Here is a 20,213-nt window from a genome sequence, read left to right as displayed (position 1 = left end):
CGTGAAGAAATTACAACTTAGCAATTAAACACCGGAATGGTAGGATGTGCAGAAGATGAATGTGCAAGTAGAGATACTGGGGTGCAAAGGAGCAAGATAAATAAATAAATACAGTATGGGGATGAGGTAGATTGGATGGGCTATTTACAGATTAACTATCTACAGGTGCAGTGATCTGTGAGGTGCTCTGACAGCTGGTGCTTAAAGCTAGTGAGGGAGGTAAGAGTCTCCAGCTTAAGAGATTTTGCAGTTCGTTCCAATCATTGACAGCAGAGAACTGGAAGGAGAAGCGGCCAAAGGAAGAATTGGCTTTGGGGGTGTCAAGTGAGATACACCTGCTGGAGTGCGTGCTATGGGTGGGTGTTGCTATGGTGACCAGTGAGCTGAGATAAGGCAGGGCTTTACCTAGCAGAGACTTGTAGATGACCTGGAGCCAGTGGGTTTGGCGACGAGTATGAAGCGAGGGCCAGCCAATGAGAGCATACAGATCGCAGTGGTGGGTAGTATATGGGGCTTTGGTTATAAAACGGATGGCACTGTGATAGACTGCATCCAATTTGCTGAGTAGAGTGTTGGGGGATATTTTGTAAAATTACATCGCAGAAGTCGAGGATCGGTAGGACGGTCAGTTTTACAAGGGTATGTTTGGCAGTATGAGTGAAGGATGCTTTGTTGCAAAATAGGAAGCCGATTCTAGATCTAATTTTGGATTGGACATGTTTAATGTGAGTCTGGAAGGAGAGTTTACAGTCTAACCAGACACCTAGGTATTTGTAGTTGTCCACATATTCTAAGTCAGAACTGTCCAGAGTAGTGATGCTGGACGGGGGGGCAGGTGAGGGCAGCGATCAGTTGAAGAGCATGCATTTAGTTTAACTTGCATTTAAGAGCAGGAGGATAGTTTTATGGCACTGAAGCACATCTGGAAGTTAGTTAACACAGTGTCCAAAGAAGGGCCAGAGGTATACAGAATGGTGTCGTCTGCATAGAGGTGGATCAAAGAATCACCAGCAGCAAGAGCGACATCATTAATGTACACAGAGAAGAGAGTCGGCCCGGGAATTGAACCCTGTGGCACCCCCATAGAGACTGGCAGAGGTCCGGACAACAGGCCCTCCGATTTGACATACTGAACTCTATTGGAGAAGTAGTTGGTGAACCAGGCGAGGCAATCATTTGAGAAACCAAGGCTGTTGAGTCTGCCGATAAGAATGTGGTGATTGACAGAGTCAAAATCCTTGGCCAGGTTCGATGAATACGGCTGCACAGTATTGTCTTGTCTTGGTTGAACAGGCTAGTAATAGGGGTTGCAACAGATGTGGCGGATAATTTTAGAAAGAGAGGGTCCAGATTGTCTAGCCCAGGGGATTTGTAGTGGTCCAGATTTTGCAGCTATTTTAGAACATCAGCTATCTGGATTTGGGTGAATGAGAAATGGGGGAGGTTTGGGCAAGTTGCTGTGGGTGGTGCAGGCCTGTTGACCAGGGTAGGGGTAGCCAGGTGGAAAGCATAGCCAGCCGTAGAAAAATGCTTATTGAAATTCTCAATTATTATGGATTTATCGGTGGTGACAGTGTTTCCTAGCTTCAGTGCAGTGGGCAGCTGGGAGGAGTAGTTGGTGAGGAGGCTTCTAATGTTAACATGCATGAAACCAAGGCTTTTGCTATTACAGAAGTCAACAAATGAGAGCACCTGGGAAATGTGGGTGGAGCTAGGCGCTGCAGGGCCTGGATTAACCTCTACATCACCAGAGGAACAGAGGAGGAGTAGGATAAGGGTACTGCTAAAGGCTATAAGAACTGGTCTTCTAGTGCATTCAGAAAAGAGAGTAAAAGGAGCAGTTTTCTGGGCATGGAACAATAGATTCAAGACATAATGTACAGACAAGGGTATGGTAGGATGTGAATACGCCAAAGCATTGAGTGACGATGAGAGAGGTTTTGTCTCTTGGGACATCATTTAGACCAGGTGAGGTCACCGCATGTGTGGGAGCAGAAACAAAAGGGCTTGCTAAGGCATATTGAGCAGGGCTGGAGGCTCTACAGTGAAATAAAACAATAATCACTAACCAAAACAGTGTAGGCAGTAAAAGGGTCCAGGACAATTGGCAAAATAGGTATTGTAGCCCATGAGGCAGACAGGACTGGCATATGATATCTATTTAGAAAAAATGGTTACACTTTACATGTGTAAACAAACAAACACACAAAACAAAATAGGTACATAACACCATGTTAGTAGGCCTTCTTAGACCTTTTTAGTCCAGGTCTTCTTGGAATTATGTTGCCTCTGCTGTCCCTCTCTAACCATTGGACAGGAGTAAGGCTAGTGGCAGGAGCAGGTGACTGTCGCTTTGCAGCTCGCTCCTTCTGAACCTAAAGTATTTATTAAAATCAAACATAGAATGGAAATCAAATCAAATCAAACTATATTTGTCACATGTGTAGTGTAGACCTTACCGTGAAATGCTTACTTTACAAGCCTCTAACCAACAGTGCAGTTCAAGAAGAGTTAAGAAAATATTTACGAAATACACTAAAGTAAAAAATAATAAAAAGTAACACAATAAAATAACAATACTGAGAATACCGGGGGTACCGGTACTGAGTTAATATGCAGGGGTACAAGTTATTCGAGGTAATTTGTACATGTAGGTAGGGGTGAAGTGACTATGCATAGATAATAAACAGCGAGTAGCAGCAGTGTACAAGGCAAATGGAGGGGGGGTGTCAATGTAAATAGTCCAGCAAGTCTTATGGCTTGGGTGTAGAATCTGTTGGTCCTAGACTTGGCGCTCCGGTTCCGCTTGCCGTGCGGTAGCAGAGAGAACAGTCTATGACATGGGTGACTGGAATCTGACATTTTTTTAGGCCTTCATAAAAAACATAATGATGATGTTGGAGTTGTATTTGGCCACGTAGTTGTGGGTGAACAGGGAGTACAGGAGGGGACTATGTACACACCTCTGAGGGGCCCCAGTGTTGAGGATCAGCATGGCAGACGTGTTGTTGCCTACCCTTACCACCTTGGGCGGCCCGTCAGGAAGTCCAGGTTCCAGTTGCAGAGGGAGGTGTTTACTCCCCGGGTCCTTATCTTAGTGATGAGCTTCGTGGGCACAATAGTGTTGAACGCTGAGCTGCAGTGAATGAACAGCATTCTCACATACAGTGGGGCAAAAAAAGTATTTAGTCAGCCACCAATTGTGCAAGAGAGAGGCCTGTAATTTTCATCATAGGTACACTTCAACTATGACAGACAAAATTAGAAAAAAAATCCAGAAAATCACATTGTAGGATTTTAAGTTTATTTATTTGCAAATTATGGTGGAAAATAAGTATTTGGTCACCTACAAACAAGCAAGATTTCTGGCTCTCACAGACCTGTAACTTCTTCTTTAAGAGGCTCCTCTGTCAACCACTCGTTACCTGTATTAATGGCATCTGTTTGAACTTGTTATCAGTATAACAGACACCTGTCCACAACCTCAAACAGTCACACTCCAAACTCCACTATTGCCAAGACCAAATAGCTGTCAAAGGACACCAGAAACAAAATTGTAGACCTGCACCAGGCTGGGAAGACTGAATCTGCAATAGGTAAGCAGCTTGGTTTGAAGAAATCAACTGTGGGAGCAATTATTAGGAAATGAAAGACATACAAGACCACCGATAATCTGCCTTGATCTGGGGCTCCACGCAAGATCTCACCCCGTGGGGTCAAAATGATCACAAGAACGGTAAGCAAAAATCCCAAAACCACACGGGGGGACATAGTGAATGACCTGCAGATATCTGGGACCAAAGTAACAAAGCCTACCATCAGTAACACACTACGCCGCCAGGGACTGCAGTGCCAGACGTGTCCCCATGCTTAAGCCAGTACATGTCCAGGCCCGTCTGAAGTTTGCTAGAGAGCATTTGGATGATCCAGAAGAAGATTGGGAGAATGTCATATGGTCAGATGAAACCAAAATATAACTTTTTGGTAAAAACTAAACTCTTCGTGTTTGGAGGACAAAGAATGCTGAGTTGCATCCAAAGAACACCATACCTACTGTGAAGCATCGGGGTGGAAACATCATGCTTTGGGGCTGTTTGTATGCAAAGGGGCCAGGACGACTGATCCGTGTATAGGAAATAATGAATGGGGCCATGTATAGTGAGATTTTGAGTGAAAACCTCCTTCCATCAGCAAGGGCATTGAAGATGAAACGTTGCTGGGTCTTTCAGCATGACAATGATCACAAACACCCCGTCCGGGCAACGAAGGAATGGCTTCGTAAGAAGCATTTCAAGGTCCTGGAGTGGCTTAGCCATTCTCCAGATCTCAACCCCATAGAAAATCTTTGGAGGGAGTTGAAAGTCCGTGTTGCCCAGCAACAGCCCCAAAACATCACTGCTCTAGAGGAGATCTGCATGGAGGAATGGGCCAAAATACCAGCAACAGTGTGTGAATACCTTGTGAAGACTTACAGAAAATGTTTGACCTCTGTCATTGCCAACAAAGTGTATATAACAAAGTATTGAGATAAACTTTTGTTATTGACCAAATAGTTATTTTCCACCATAATTTGCAAATAAATTCATTTAAAATCCTACAATGTGATTTTCTGGATTTTTTTCTCTCCATTTTGTCTGTCATAGTTGAAGTGTACCTATGATGAAAATTACAGGCCTCTCTCATCATTTTAAGTGGGAGAACTTGCACAATTGGTGGCTGACTAAATACTTTTTTGCCCCACTGTACATCCACAGGTACACCTCCTATCAGAAGTTTCTAAAGCCATGACATAATTTTATGGAATTTTCCAAGCTTTTTAAAGGCACAGTCAAGTTAGTGTACATAAAATTCTGACCCACTGGAATTGTGATACAGTTAATTATAAGTGAAATAATCTTTCTGTAAATAATTGTTGGAAGAATTACTTGTGTCAAACACAAAGTAGAAACTATAGTTTTTCAACAAGAAATAGAAGGTTCAGAACTGTATATAGAAGGTTCACTCATGACAGAAGTAAATTGGTAGACATTGTGGATGGTTGATTTTCATTATCATGGGAACTGTGTTATATTGTGCAAAAGCAAAAGGCATGGCTCCACAGTTAACACTAAAAAGTTGTGTTATTTATCAGCTTTAATACATTAAGATCTTAGGTGAGAACAATGCTCAAATGATTATTTATTAACTATATTATAACTATACTATATAACCAAAAACAGTCCTGCAAGGTGAAAACACTAAACAGAAAATAACCACCCACAACTAACAGTGGGAAAACAGGCTACCTATGTATGGTTCTCAATCAGAGACAACGAAAGACAGCTGTCCCTGATTGAGAACCATACCCGGCCAAAACATAGAAATACAAAACCTAGACATACAACCATAGAATACCCACCCACATCACACCCCGACCAAACAAAAAATAGAAACATACAAAGCAATCTACGGTCAGGGCGTGACAAGCTATGGAATCATATTTATATGGGACACACAGGCCATAAATAAACTAGCTTCGCCATCAAAGATCTAATTAAAAGGCTAACTAGTTTATTCTGTTATGTGTTATGTATTATATGCAGAGTAATTGCTCATTTTAAGTTAGGTGCAGTATTTAACACAACCACAGGTATAATAAGAACGAACACAATGGTCAGTTCCAGTACTACGGAATCATGGGAGATTGAGTTTCACAGTCCGTCAGTCACTCACAGCCAGACACTTTTAAGTCATGAAATAAAAAGCTCAATAATTTGTTAAGAAGTATTCCTATGTGCTTATACACAATTGTTATTGTTGATTGTCTTTTTTACATAATTAATAACGGCAAGCAGCTAGCTAAAAAGGCACAATGTTCACTGGGGTTGCATCCAGCAGGAACCAAAAAGCTTACGTTAGCATACAATATACTATTGTGAAGTGCGAATAAATGTAACTTACTGTCTACAAGATGAACCAATATACGTAACTGACTGAAATAAAATACGAGTTGGCCTTACATTTGCCACAGCCCTTTTCAACCACTTTTGATTTGGTATAATAAAATATATAGATGCCAAAAAAGAGTGGCAAAGTGCTGTTTTTTTAGAACAATTTGCCTCATGATTTGTACATTTGCACACAATTTCTCCATCCTTCTGACACATACAGTCAATATCGCTTTTGAGTTCAGCACTGATAAAGACATTGATATAGATACATTATATCCCTTTAAGGATCTGTGCATTCTTGCATTCTCTTCAAGGGTGGTGAAACGTATTTTTATAATGTTACGACATTCATTTTCTGGCAGTTACAGCATGATGCCTGTAAAGTACCACACCCCAGGTCATATAATGATGCCCATAGTGCTATATAACAATTACTGTATGATATTTTGAGAGCAAAGTCGACTTTTCTTCATGCTTTCAAACCAGATACTCCTAGCCTGGTCCCAGATCTGTGTGTGCTTCATTCCAAATCCTTGATTGCATTCAGTTGCACAACTGACTAGGTATCCCCCTTTCCTCTTCCTTTCCCTTGCCCTTGTCATGCAAAGAGTAGTGTCAATGAGTGGCATGATGGCATGAACAGACTGGTACCCAGGCTAAGACACTCCTACACTTTCTTTTCTCATTGTAGGAGGATCTACAGAAAGCTCAGGTAGGCACCTTCCTTTTCTCTCACTTCTGACACGTCCGCAGTCATTCCAGTATGGCCACAGCCTCCTCTCCCCTCACAGACCACCTCCGTTGTTCGATCTGCACGGAGGTTTTCACTGAGCCTGTGTCTCTCAACTGCCAGCACACCTTCTGTAAGAGCTGCATCCAACAAAGCCTGAAGACCCTCCAGCAATGTCCCTTGTGCGGATCCTGCCTATTCAGAGACTCAACCTTTGAAATCAACAAGCCTAAACCTAAACCTAGACTTAAACATAAACCTGAAGGGGTGGAACAGTCTTCCGATCATGGTGAATGGAGACAGAGAACCACAGCAGGACAAGACATGTGTTCCAAACACAATGAAATGTTGCAATTGTTCTGTGATACAGACAAACGGTTCATCTGTGTTGTATGCAGAGACGGGAGAGCCCACGCAGGACACAAGTTCAAACCTGTGAAAGAGGCGCAAGATGATGTCATGGAGAGACTAGTCTCTGACTTGATCTACCTTCAAGAGGATATCAACATGGTGGTCAGGTTCCTGGAGAGCGAGCGAGGCATCACGGCGAACACGCGGGAGAGAAACGTCAGACTCAAAGCCGAGATAAGCTCCCAGTTTGAGGAGCTCAGAGAGCAGCTGAGACTGAGAGAGGAGCAGGCCATGAGGGAGATAGAGGATATGGACATGGACTTTGAGACTAAACTAACCGAGATAGAGGAAGTGTTGGCAGAAGGCTGGGAGAGACAGGCCATCTTAAAGTCAGCGATGAACATTGCTGAGCCCAGGGAGTTCGTCATGTGGTGGACAGAAAAGGGTGAGGCCGAGGCGAGGCTGGTGAGGGAGGTTGGAAAACTGCAGGGACCTTTGATGAGGAAATGCCCCCCTCCCAGTCCACAGAAACCCTGGACAATCCTGGGCCTATCTGCTACACAGCCCAAACCATCCGTCACACTCCCCAACTCAGTCATGATACAACGTGGCCCAGCCGGGACAGAGTTGCAGAGCCTGCTTGGCTTCCTGGACTCAGAGGGTCTGAAGAAAAGTCTTTCCAGAAGCATTTCTCAACCCAAATCCAACCATTTAGTCTTTAAAAAGAGTAAATCTAAAAAAGACAAGGGTAAATTTCATGTCAGTTTTTAGATACTGAGTCATGTCTCAAAGTGTCTTTCCTCCTTACAAACAGATTGTGCTCTTGTAATCAGATTACTTCTATTGATGTGATTGATTTGAATGAATAGTGTGTATTATTTTTAAAAGTTTTATAGTAATAGCTGTATTGGTTTGAATTGTGGCACCGAGAAACAAATTATTGTGTGCATTTGGAATGTGTAAAGAAGATCATGTAGATTTTAGATTATATTTAGATTTAATGTTTCTTTTTAGATTTTAGCATTAGTGATTAATCAAATCAAATCAAAGTGTATTTGTCACGTGCTCCGAATACAACAGGTGTTGTATATCACCTTATCGTGATAAACAGAGTAGCAGCAGCGTAAAAAGAGGGGGGTTGGGGGTGGGCACACAATGCAAATAGTCCGGGTAGCCATGTGATTACCTGTTCAGTAGTATTATGGCTTGGGGGTAAAAACGGTTGAGAAGCCTTTTTGTCCTATACTTGGCATTCCGGTACAGCTTGCCATGCGGTAGTAGAGAGAACAGTCTATGACTGGGGTGGCTGGGGTCTTTCACAATTTTTAGGGCCTTCCTCTGACACCGCCTGGTGTAGAGGTCCTGGATGGCAGGCAGCTTAGCCCCAGTAATGTATTGGGCCGTACGCACTACCCTCTGTAGTGCCTTGTGGTCAGAGGCCAAGCAATTGCCGTACAAGGCAGTGATGCAACCATGCTCTCGATGTTGAAGCTGTAGAACCTTTTGAGGATCTCAGGTCCCAGGCAGGTATAATGCACTCAATTCTCAAGATCAATGGATTTATATGAATACATTTAAAAAAGTGTCAAACTGTGACCTAAGCTAGGAAGCCATAAATATTTGAAAACATGGTATACAGCGCTAAACCTATTTTATTTATCCTCTACAGGATCGGTGTCCCTAAACTGGGACAGTTTTTGCTCAATATGCGATAATGTGACGAGAATGATGTTGTAAACAACAGACATCTTCCGGGACATAGATGTCTAATATGGGCAGAAAGCTTAAATTCTTGTTAATCTAACTTCAATATGCGATAATGTGACTCGAATGATGTTGTAAACAACAGACATCTTCCTGGACATAGACGTCTTATATGGGCAGAAAGCTTAAATTCTTGTTAATCTAACTGCAGTGTCCTATTTACAGTAGCTATTACAGCAAGAAAATACCATGCTATTGTTTAGAGGATAGTGCACAACAACAAAACATTTTTAGTACGGCAACTGGTTTGATACATTCACCTCTGAAGGTAAATAATGTACTTACATTCAGTAATCTTGCTCTGATTTGTCATCCTTAGGGTTCCAGAGATAAAATGTAGTGTAGTGTTGTTTGATTAAAAACATTTATATATTAAAATGTAGGAACTGGGTTCTACAGTAGAGAGAATAAAGTAGACGGCACACGTCTAAAACGTTTGATATATGACCAATGTCCGGATGATGTGTGCATGCCCATATTTGGGCATCCGGTCAGGACATTCAGACGGGAACTGATCACGTGCTTATGCCCATATATGGGCATCCTGACCTCTTTGAACTGGGGGGGATGCGTTTGAACATTTTAAAGAGTATGGCCCCCCCACCCCCTGTTTTATTGACCTTAGGGCTGTTGTCTATGAAACAGGAATGCCCGGGGTATTGGGTGTGGCAGACGCATTATAAATAAAGCCCAGAACAAGACCCAGAACAGTTTAAGTTTAAGTACCTGGCCTGTAGAGTGAACCTATATACGGTAGCCAAAGGAGAAGAATATACCGACCAGACTTTAGGAGTGGACTACGGGCTTGAAGACTGGACGGTTTATCGCAAGGTTGTGTGTCCCGAACTGAGACTTATCACCAAGGGCTACGAGACCCGTTGGGAAGGTACCCCAGACTCCTCAGGAAGAATATTTCACAGGGTGAAAATACAGAGAAAGAATGGACTTCCATGTGGCTGCGTGGAGTTCTATATCAGCAACGAGGAAACCTGCAACCAAAACATTTGTGATGGAGGATTTTAGGTTGTACACGCTTATTCCTTTTAAAAGTTGGGATTTAATGGAATTGAAAATGTTAGAGTTGTTGGACGCTCTTTTTGTACAGAGCCAACAGCGGCAGAGCATTGTTCATGTAAGGAAGTGCATAATATATGCGAATCCTGAGGATTATGATTCAAAGAAGCACCGAGAAGGTACATCCTCAGAAGGGTCATCCCCCGAAGAAAACTAAGTACGCGGCTGCGTTAACCACGCCCTGATACCCAAAGGACTGGTTCAACAATAAAAGGAGTGCCCTTAAAGCCTCCAGTTCTTCATTTCCGGATATATCATGGATATTCATACCACATACCAGGACTACGAAACGTCATGGGGGCCAGACCATAAGGACTCTATGTCTCGCAGCCCAACATTCTACTCCCCCCTAGTACTGACTCCCCCCTGGCAAGACCCGCGACACCCCCTACATATACACAACCTGAGGATGTGTTTGATGGGGTGGTCAGTACTATTTTTGTGGACACCATCAAGGCCTTTGTAGCCACGCTTATATACGTGGTGATTGGAGAGTATATACGAGAAAAATGCATCGGTTGTGAGGTCAATCACCACAGCCAGCGCAGGCATCCGTGCCTATATGACCCCCCAAGATACTAAATCTTCAACCATTTTGAGGCGCTGGTGAAAAGACTTTGGTCTTGCAGGTTTATACCATCGCTGGTCAGAGCCCTGGAGTCTATGGGTCTTGTGCCGTCTATTCCCAGAGTTTACCGAGGCTTTCCTACATGAACTGAAGGAGGCAATCTACATCCACGAGAAACTCAAAGAAATCCGACACACCCTGGTGGACGACAACAATTACAGGGAAGCTGTGGTGGCTGATGTGATGACTTTCTGGCTAAATAAACCCCAAGAGACCGAGTGACAATTTGTTATTTAGATGTAACTATGTGTATACGATGTTAGAGAGAATAAATACATTTTTTCGTTTGAGAGAACTTACAAATGTTATGCATCAAATTATTGAAAATAAAGTGAACATTGTATCATTCTATACAACCCACAATTCCTGGGCTAATGTAGAGTGTGTGCTGAAAATGGAACAAATCATGAATCATGTACGACATGCGGGCGAGAGTCTACAATGGACACAGTTGGTATCCCGTCTTGTGGTTGATTCTGAAGAACTAGAAACAACTCTGTCTAAGATTTTACTTTATTTGTTTGAAACACCATTTAATTGTAACATGTATCATATTTGTTGTTTATATACTTATATATCGGACGTGTGTGTTCTAAAAATTCAGCGACACAAGCCTGTTAATCTAAACCAAATATACCGGGTGTTGCATGCTGTGATCGTTGAGAAAACGGGGACATGTATCCCTCAACGAATTCTGAATTGTCTGTATATGTAATACATAATGTATGCTTAAAATAAAAATTAAAAAATTAAAATGAAATGTTGTCGTTATTTGAAAGTGGCTCATTAACGTTATTGTACCTCAGAGAGGCAAGAAGGATGGCGGAGCAGATGTTGAAAAACATTTATTATAATCCCTCTAACCCTGGGTCTTATGGGGGTAAGGAACGTCTACAGAGAGCTATAGCCAAAGAAACAGGTATCCGGTTAAGCGATGCTAAAGTGAATGATTGGTTATCTGAGCAGGATGCACATACTCTACATAAACCTGTAAGAAAACAATTTCCAAGAAATAGAGTTTTTTCTACTCAACCCTTGTCCCAATTTCAGGTGGATCTATATGACATGCAGGCCCTTGAAGGATGGAGGAGCCCCCAAGAAAGTGCAGAGTGATGGCGGAAAATAATTTTTAAATAATACTTTTCAGAAAGTCATGAAGAAGCACAATATAGTACATTTTGCTATAGGCTCGGATTTGAAAGCTTCAGTTGTTGAATGCTTTAACAGAACTCTGAAGTAGCGGATGTGGAGGTATTTTACAGCTCACAACACGCATAGATATATCGATATAGTTCAAGATTTAGTAATGGGGTACAACAACAGCTACCATAAGAGTATACGTATGAAACCCTCCGAGGTCTCTTCTGAAAACTCTTTTCAAGTCTTTAAAAATCTGTATGGTTTGTTCCCCCTTCGCCGTAAGAAAAAAAAAACATTTTAAATTCATAGTGGGTGTCATGTACTTCTAGAAGTAGTGGATGGAGGAGTCAGGTGCAGAGAGCAGGGTAGTTGATATGTGGAATATTTATTCCCCAAAAAACAGTGTCGGTCAACGCCACACACACGGGCGCAATAAGACCCAGTCCAAAACAACAGGACGAAAACGGTTCAAGAAAAAAATATTTCCACAGAAATCACACACATCAAATAACGTAAAACAAGCCTGCACAAAAGCCGGCGGGCCTACCGGGCCCAAAACCAAAACCTAAACAAGAAACAGGTGCAACTAATCAGAAAAAAAATGAAACAGAAAAGGGGAAGTTGTAATCTATAACACACCTCGTTTATCCTCCTCAGGACTTTAAAGCGGCCCCAGCTTCCGGCAGGGCATGCAGAGGGTCAGGTTTCGGGTCGGGAGCCAGACCCTGTCCCCTGGTGCGAACACAGGGGCCTCACTGAGGTGGCGGTCAGCGCTCTACTTCTGCCGTCCACCGGCCTGCTTGAGAGCGTCCTGGACTGCCCGCCAGATCTCCCTAGAGCGCTGTACCCACTCCTCCACCACAGGAGCTTCGGTCTGACTCTGATGCCACGGAGCCAGGTCCGGCTGGTAGCCCAGCATGCATTGGAATGGCGACATGTTCGTGGAGGAGTGGCGGAGTGAGTTCTGGGTCAACTCCGCCCATAGGACGCACCTCGCCCATTCTCCTGGCCGGTCCTGGCAATACGACCGCAGAAACCTACCCACTTCCTGGTTCACTCTCTCCACCTGCCCATTACTCTCGGGGTGATAACCAGAGGTCAGGCTGACCGAGACCCCCAGACGTTTCATAAACGCCCTCCAAACACGGGACGTGAACTGGGGACCCCGATCAGATAGTGCCGGAAGACGTGGGTAAATAGAGCCTCCGCAGTCTGTAGGGCCGTAGGGAGACCAGGCAATGGGAGGAGACGGCAGGACTTAGAGAACCGATCCACAATGACCAGAATGGTAGTGTTCCCCTGAGACGGGGGAAGACAGTAAGAAAGTCCAACGACAGATGAGACCAGGGCCGTTGTGGAACCGGGACGGGCTGTAACTTCCCTCTAGGCAGGTGCCTAGGAGCCTTGCTCTGGGAGCACACCGAACAGGAGGAGACACAGAGCCTCACGTCCTTGGCTAAGGTAGGCCACCAGTATTTTCCCCTAAGACCCTGCCCTGTCCTCGCAATCCCCGGATGACCTGAAGAAGGTAGTGTGTGAGCCCACCGAATCAATTGATCACAGACACCAAGCGGCACGTACCTGAGACAGGTAGGACACTGTGAAGGTGCAGGTTCCAACCGCAATGCCCGCTCGATGTCCACGTCCACCTCCCATACCACCGGAGCCACCAGCCTAGAAGCTGGAAGGATGGTAGTAGGATCGATGGACCGTCGGCCTTAGTGTTGAGGGAACCTGGTCTATAAGATATTGTGAATCTAAATAGGGTAAAGAACATGGCCCACCTAGCCTGACGAGGATTCAGTCTCCTTGCCACCCGGATATACTCCAGATTGCGGTGGTCAGTCCAGATGAGGAAAGGGTGCTTAGCCCCCTCAAGCCAGTGTCTCCACACCTTCAGGGCTTTTACCATAGCTAGCGACTCCCAGTCCCCCACATCATAGTTCCGCTCCGCCGGACCCAGCTTCTTAGAAAAGAAAGTGCAGGGGCAGAGCTTCGGTGGCGTGCCCGAGCGCTGTGACAGCACGGCTCCGACCCCAGCCTCGGACGCATCCACCTCCACTATGAACGCTAACGATGGGTCCAGATGCGCCAACATGGGCGCGTCAGTAAACAACGCCTTCAACTGGTTGAAAGCTCCATCTGCCTCGGCCGACCACCGTAAACGCACCGGCCCCCCCTTCAGCAGTGAGGTAATAGATGCCGCCACTTGGCCAAAACTCCGGATAATAGCCAGCCAGGGTATCCCCAACACCACTGGAAACGCAGGTGAATCGATAAGGTAGAAACTGATCCACTCCCTATGATCCCCCTGCGTTACCATGTCCAGCGGAACCGTGGCCCCCCTGACCAACCTTGACCCTAACGGTCGGCTATCAAAGGAGTGCACGGGAAGGGTGGGTCTATCTGCACCAACGGAATCCCCATCTTACGGGCGATTCCGCGATCCATAAAACTCCCAGCTCCGCCTGAATCGACTAGCGCCTTATGCTGGAGAGAAGGAAAAAAACACAGGGAAAAAAATAAATAAAAACATGTGACCAACAGGGAGCTCTGGGTGAGTTTGGTGCCTACTCACCTGGGGTGGCCGAGAAGTGTTCCACCTGCCATCTCGACTCCCAGACGGACTCCTCCAGCACTGTTCCGAAGTGTGTCCTCTCCGGCCGCTGTTGGTGCAGGAGGAGCCTCCTCCCCCGGTCCCCCTAGATGCAGCTCTTCCCAACTCCATCAGAGTTGGAGCGGGAGGGCTGGGAGGTGGAACTGACAGGACTCTCTCTGAACGCCCGCGGGCAGTTAGCAGGTTGTCTAGTCGGATCGACATGTCTATAAGCCCGTCGAGGGAGAGTGTGGTGTCCCGACAAACTAGCTCCCTGCGAACGTCCTCCCGGAGGCTGCATCGGTAGTGGTCCATCAGGGACATGTCATTCCATCCCGCACCAGCAGCCAAGGTCCGGAACTCCAAGGCAAAGTCTTGCGCGCTCCTCGTCTACTGTCTGAGGTGAAACAGTCGCTCGGCCCTCAGGAGGGTGATCGAAAACGGCGGGTGTACTCCGGGTAGTGGTCCCGAGCAGAGGCTGCCTCTACAGTAGATCCAGTTTGCCAGCAGAGAAGCACTTTGTCACTTTTGCTTTTTAAACTTTCTAATCATCTCTAGTTGTTTTTGTTTTTTGTTTTTGTTAGTTTAGATTTTTTTGTTTATTATCTTATATTTTTATATGTAAAAGAAAAAAAAAGTACACAACACATTTTATATGATCAGATATTTTTATTTTTAAACACAACACATTTCATTATTAAACTATTACACATTATTGAACAATTACATTTAATTTATTTTCTTTTCAACTAGTAAACCTACACATTCTTAACAATTATATTTTTAAGCAGTGTATTGGTAGTTAACATGCTACCTAACTGATCAACAATTATAGGTACAAGCTAATAACAAGGTATATATGCTATCTTATTGAACAAGCAACTTAACTCAGATAATGATGTGTAGCGCACAGGCATCTCTCTCCAGATCTCTCCAGGTTGTTGTGCTGCTTGGCTGGCGAGCGGCTCAATGGTTTCCTCCAGATATTGCCACTGTTGTCGCACACACTGCAGTACACACTGTCACCATCAGCTGTGTGTCTCCGCCAGTTCCAGAAAGTCCACTCCTTGCATACGTACTGTAAATATGATGAATCATAGATTGGCAAGGAAATCCTCTTCATCTTCACTGTCCAACTGCATTGTCACGGAGCTGGAACCAGCAGAAGAGGATGGAGTGGCCTTAAAGCTGTACGCTGCTGTGGTGCCAAACTGCTGCAGAACTTCATTTGGTAGCTTGTGCTGGTAAAAGGTATCACCAGCCAGCTTCAGTCCATACCGCAACAGGAGTATGGAGTTGAGAGTGTGCAGTGACATTCTATTTCTTAACTTTGACTTGACCACACTCATTTGGCTGAATAGCCGTTCAACCTTCACATTTGAGTGTGGCGAGGAGAGGTCAGCGAGGGCAGCTTTGCACAGTCACTCTAATATACTTGTCCTCTTGCTCAATTGTGCACTGGGGCCTCCCACTCCTCTTTCTATTCTGGTTAGGGCCAGTTTGCGCTGTTCTGTGAAGGGAGGAGTACACAGCTTTGCACAAGATCTTCAGTTTCTTGGAAATTTCTTGCAGCTTTTGAATGGTACTGTATATATGGGGCTCTCGAGTGGCGCAGCGGTCTAAGGCATCTGTGCTTGAGGCATCAGTGTCGAATTTGGCCCAGTATCAAATTTGTTCTTAACTGACTTGCCTTGTTAAATAAAGTTTAAATGTAATATATTATTGTTTTTTTACTGCCAACATTCCATGTTCCAAACAATGCATTATGCATCCACAGCCATATATACTGGCTGAAAGAGTTGCAAATGCAACAAGTACTGATATTGTATCACTCACACCTTTCCAAAAACAACAACACAGAGACACGTATGGTCTGTACGAGTAAGAACTATCCTGTTTTATTTGTTTAGCTCTCCAAAATTAGTTTCATAAGCATTGGATTCATGTTATTGAATTAATGTTTCAATAGGTCTTAGTTTCAATTATTCCTATTGACAGGTTTCAAGGGTACTTGACTGACATCGTGTGGTTTGTTGACCGTATTGCATCCCAGCTGGTGTATTATTTTTGCGCACCATTTTCCCTCAGACTATTTTGTGCTGATGGAATTAATGGTAACGTTAGGTAGGAAATGCTTCTCCACTCCTTTCCCAGATAAAGACTTTCTTTGATATAATTACATCCAAATTGTCACAGAATATGTATTAACTAATGTACAATGTAATGACATACAGTTTGTCATAATGTGAAGTGTATTTTGGTTGTTTTAAGAGTTCTCATGCTAACTTGTTAGTTATGCTAGCTCTCGTCCTGTTAGCAATGTAACGTAAACTAACCCCATAGGACACCAAAGAGGCCTTTCTATTGACTCTGAAAAACACAAAAAGAAAGATGCCCAGGGTCGCTGCTCATCTGTGTGAATGTGCCATAGGCATGCTGCAAGGAGGCATGAGGACTGCAGATGTGGCCAGGTCAATAAATTGCAATGTCCGTACTGTGAGACGCCTAAGACGGTGCTACAGGAGACAGGACGGACAGCTGATCGTCCTCCTGCCACTGCAAGGATGATCAGGATCGGTACATCCGAACATCACACCTGCGGGACAGGTACAGGATGGCAACAACTGCCCGAGTTACACCAGGAACGCACAATCCCTCCATCAGTGCTCAGACTGTCCGCAATAGGCTGAGAGAGGCTGGACTGAGGGCCTGTAGGCCTGTTGTAAGGCAGGTCCTCACCAGACTTCACTGGCAAAAATGACGCATATGGGCACAAACCCACCGTCGCTGGACCAGACAGGACTGGCAAAGTGTTCACTGACGAGTCGCGGTTTTGTCTCACCAGGGGTGATGGTCGGATTCGCATTTATCGTCGAAGGAATGAGCGTTACACCCCGAGGCCTGTACTCTGGAATGGGATTGATTTGGAGGTGGAGTGTCCGTCATGGTCTGGGGCGGTGTGTCACAGCATCATCAGACTGAGCTTGTTGTCATTGCAGGCAATCTCAACGCTGTGCGTTACAGGGAAGACATCCTCCTCCCTCATGCGCTACCCTTCCTGCAGGCTCATCCTGACATGACCCTCCAGCATTAGAATGACAATAGCCATACTGCTCATTCTGTGTGTGATTTCAGTGTTCTTCCATGGCCAGCAAAGACCCCGGATCTCAACCCCTTTGAGCACGTCTGGGACCTGTTGGATCGGAGGGTGAGGGCTAGGACCATTCCCCCCAGAAATGTCTGGGAACTTCCAGGTGCCTTGGTGGATGAGTGGGGTAACATCTCACAGCAAGAACTTGCAAATCTGGTGCAGTCTATGAGGAGGAGATGCACTGCAGTACTTAATACAGCTGGTGGCCACACCAGATACGGACTGTAACTTTTGATTTTGGCCCCCCCTTTGTTCAGGGACACATTATTCCATTTTTGTTAGTCACATGTCTGTGGAACTTGTTCAGTTTATGTCTCAGTTGTTTAATCTTGTATTCATACAAATATTTGCACATGTTAAGTTTCCTGAAAATAAACGCAGTTGACAGTGAGAGGACTTTTATTTTTTTGTTGAGTGTATTTATACAGAAAATAGGTAGAAAACATGTACATGCTGCATTTATATTACAATATTGTGTTGACAATATTTCTATTATACAATTTCTGATATATATCTCATATGCCTTTAATTTTCCTGAATAAGTAAAAGCAAGAGCTATGCCTAATGCTATTAATTCCAATCAGATGGTTTGGATTTCTCCTTTACCAAACTCGTTGCCATTACCAGCACATTCTTTAATTATGAGGTTTATGAACCCATCCCCTCGAGTAATTTAATAGGATCTCTGTGCCAGAGATACTGTAGTTACTGCATTTGAAACATGCTGTGAATGTTGCTTTCTGGATAGAGGGGAATTAACAGCAAAGAGGAAGAGAGAAATACACATTTAGTCCGTGCAACATATCAACAGTTAGCCAAACATTCACTCTATGAAGGTGTCAGCGCTTCGGTTTGGGCCTAGGAAATGACCCAACTATCCTACAACAATGAAGGTGACCTCCACAGCAGAGTTCACTGTCAATGGTTTTCCCCTAACATTATCTCTTGATGATGCATACAGTCTATTGAGTTCAGCACTGATAAAATACTTTGATATAAATACATTATATCTCTCTCTCTATTTCTGGAACTCCTAATTGAGAGGCAAATCAAATGTTCTATCAACATGCTAAGTCAACAACAACGACCAAGTTTTCGATGAACATCAAACTACCTTCGTCAGAGGATCCTGGTAAACACAATAGACCACAGCATATCATTTTATTTGGCTGTATGCTCTGACGAATAAAGGTTGTTCTGGGCCGGAAGGTTAGCCCATGCACCACAAACTTCTGTCTGTTAAGGTTGCACGGCTGCATTTTCTTCAAAGGTGCGAAGACTTCTTTTCATAATGTTATAGACTGCTCAAAAAAATAAAAGGGAACACTTAAAACAACACAATGTAACTCCAAGTCAATCACACTTCTGTGAAATCAAAACTGTCCACTTAGGAAGCAACACTGATTGACAATACATTTCACATGCTGTTGTGCAAATGGAACAGACAACAGGTGGAAATTATAGGCAATTAGCAAGACACCTCCAATAAAGGAGTGGTTCTGCAGGTGGTGACCACAGACCACTTCTCAGTTCCTATGCTTCCTGGCTGATGCTTTGGTCACTTTTGAATGCTGGCGGTGCTTTCACTCTAGTGGTAGCATGAGACGGAGTCTACAACCCACACAAGTGGCTCAGGTACTTCTGTAGCTCAGTTGGTAGAGCATGGCGCTTGTAACGCCAGGGTAGTGGGTTCGATCCCCGGGAGCACCCATACGTAGAATGTATGCACACATGACTGTAAGTCGCTTTGGATAAAAGCGTCTGCTAAATGGCATATATTATTATTATATTAGGTAGTGCAGCTCATCCAGGATGGAACATCAATGCGAGCTGTGGCAAGAAGGTTTGCTGTGTCTGTCAGCGTAGTGTCCAGAGCATGGAGGCGCTACCAGGAGACAGGGCAGTACACCAGGAGACGTGGAGGAGGCCGTAGGAGGGCAACAACCCAGCAGCAGGACCACTACCTCCGCCTTTGTGCAAGGAGGAGCAGGAGGAGCACTGCCAGAGACCTGCAAAATGACCTCCAGCAGGCCATAAATGTGCATGAGTCTGCTCAAAAAGTCAGAAACAGACTCTGTGAGGGTGGTATGAGGGCCCGACGTCCACAGGTGGGGGTTGTGCTTACAGCCCAACACCGTGCAGGACGTTTGGCATTTGCCAGAGAACACCAAGATTGGCAAATTCGGCCCTTCACAGATGAAAGCAGGTTCACACTGAGCACATGTGACAGAGTCTGGAGACGACGTGGAGAACGTTATGCAGTATGACCGGTTTGGCGGTGGGTCAGTCATGGTGTCGGTTGGCATTTCTTTGGAGGGCCGCATAGCCCTCCATGTGCTCGCCAGAGGTAGCCTGACTGCCATTAGGTACCGAGATGAGATCCTCAGACCCCTTGTGAGACCATATGCTGGTGCGGTTGGCCCTGGGTTCCTCCTAATGCAAGACAATGCTAGACCTCGTGTGGCTGGAGTGTGTCAGCGGTTCCTGCAAGAGGAAGGCATTGATGCTATGGACTGGCCTGCCCGTTCCACAGACCTGAATCCAATTGAGCACATCTGGGACATCATGTCTCGCTCCATCCAACGCCACGCTGCACCACAGACTGTCCAGGAGTTGGCGGATGCTTTCGTCCAGGTCTGGGAGGAGATCATCCGCCACCTCATCGGGAGCATGCCCAGGCGTCGTAGGGAGGTCATACTCGTTACGGGGAGGCCACACACACTACTGAGCCTCATTTTGACTTGTTTTAAGCACATGACATCAAAGTTAGATCAGCCTGTAGTGTGGTTTCCCACTTTAATTTTGAGTGTTACTCCAAATCCAGACCTCCATGGGTTGATAAATTTGAT

At 44.8% G+C, this 20,213-nt stretch overlaps 1 protein-coding gene across 1 annotated transcript; it reads left to right on the top strand.

The window, feature by feature from the left end:
- Positions 1 to 5,027: 5,027 nt before the first annotated feature.
- On the top strand, positions 5,028 to 11,208 carry LOC118365859 (tripartite motif-containing protein 60-like). Its single transcript, XM_052491697.1, has one exon. The coding sequence runs from the start codon at positions 6,694 to 6,696 to the stop codon at positions 7,780 to 7,782; it is 1,089 nt and encodes a 362-aa protein (XP_052347657.1). The 5' UTR covers positions 5,028 to 6,693; the 3' UTR covers positions 7,783 to 11,208.
- Positions 11,209 to 20,213: the final 9,005 nt, after the last annotated feature.

The sequence above is a fragment of the Oncorhynchus keta genome, chromosome 33 (genome assembly GCF_023373465.1).
Source record: "Oncorhynchus keta strain PuntledgeMale-10-30-2019 chromosome 33, Oket_V2, whole genome shotgun sequence".
NCBI classification, from domain to species: domain Eukaryota; kingdom Metazoa; phylum Chordata; class Actinopteri; order Salmoniformes; family Salmonidae; genus Oncorhynchus; species Oncorhynchus keta.
This window is presented reverse-complemented; position numbering and strand designations above follow the sequence as displayed.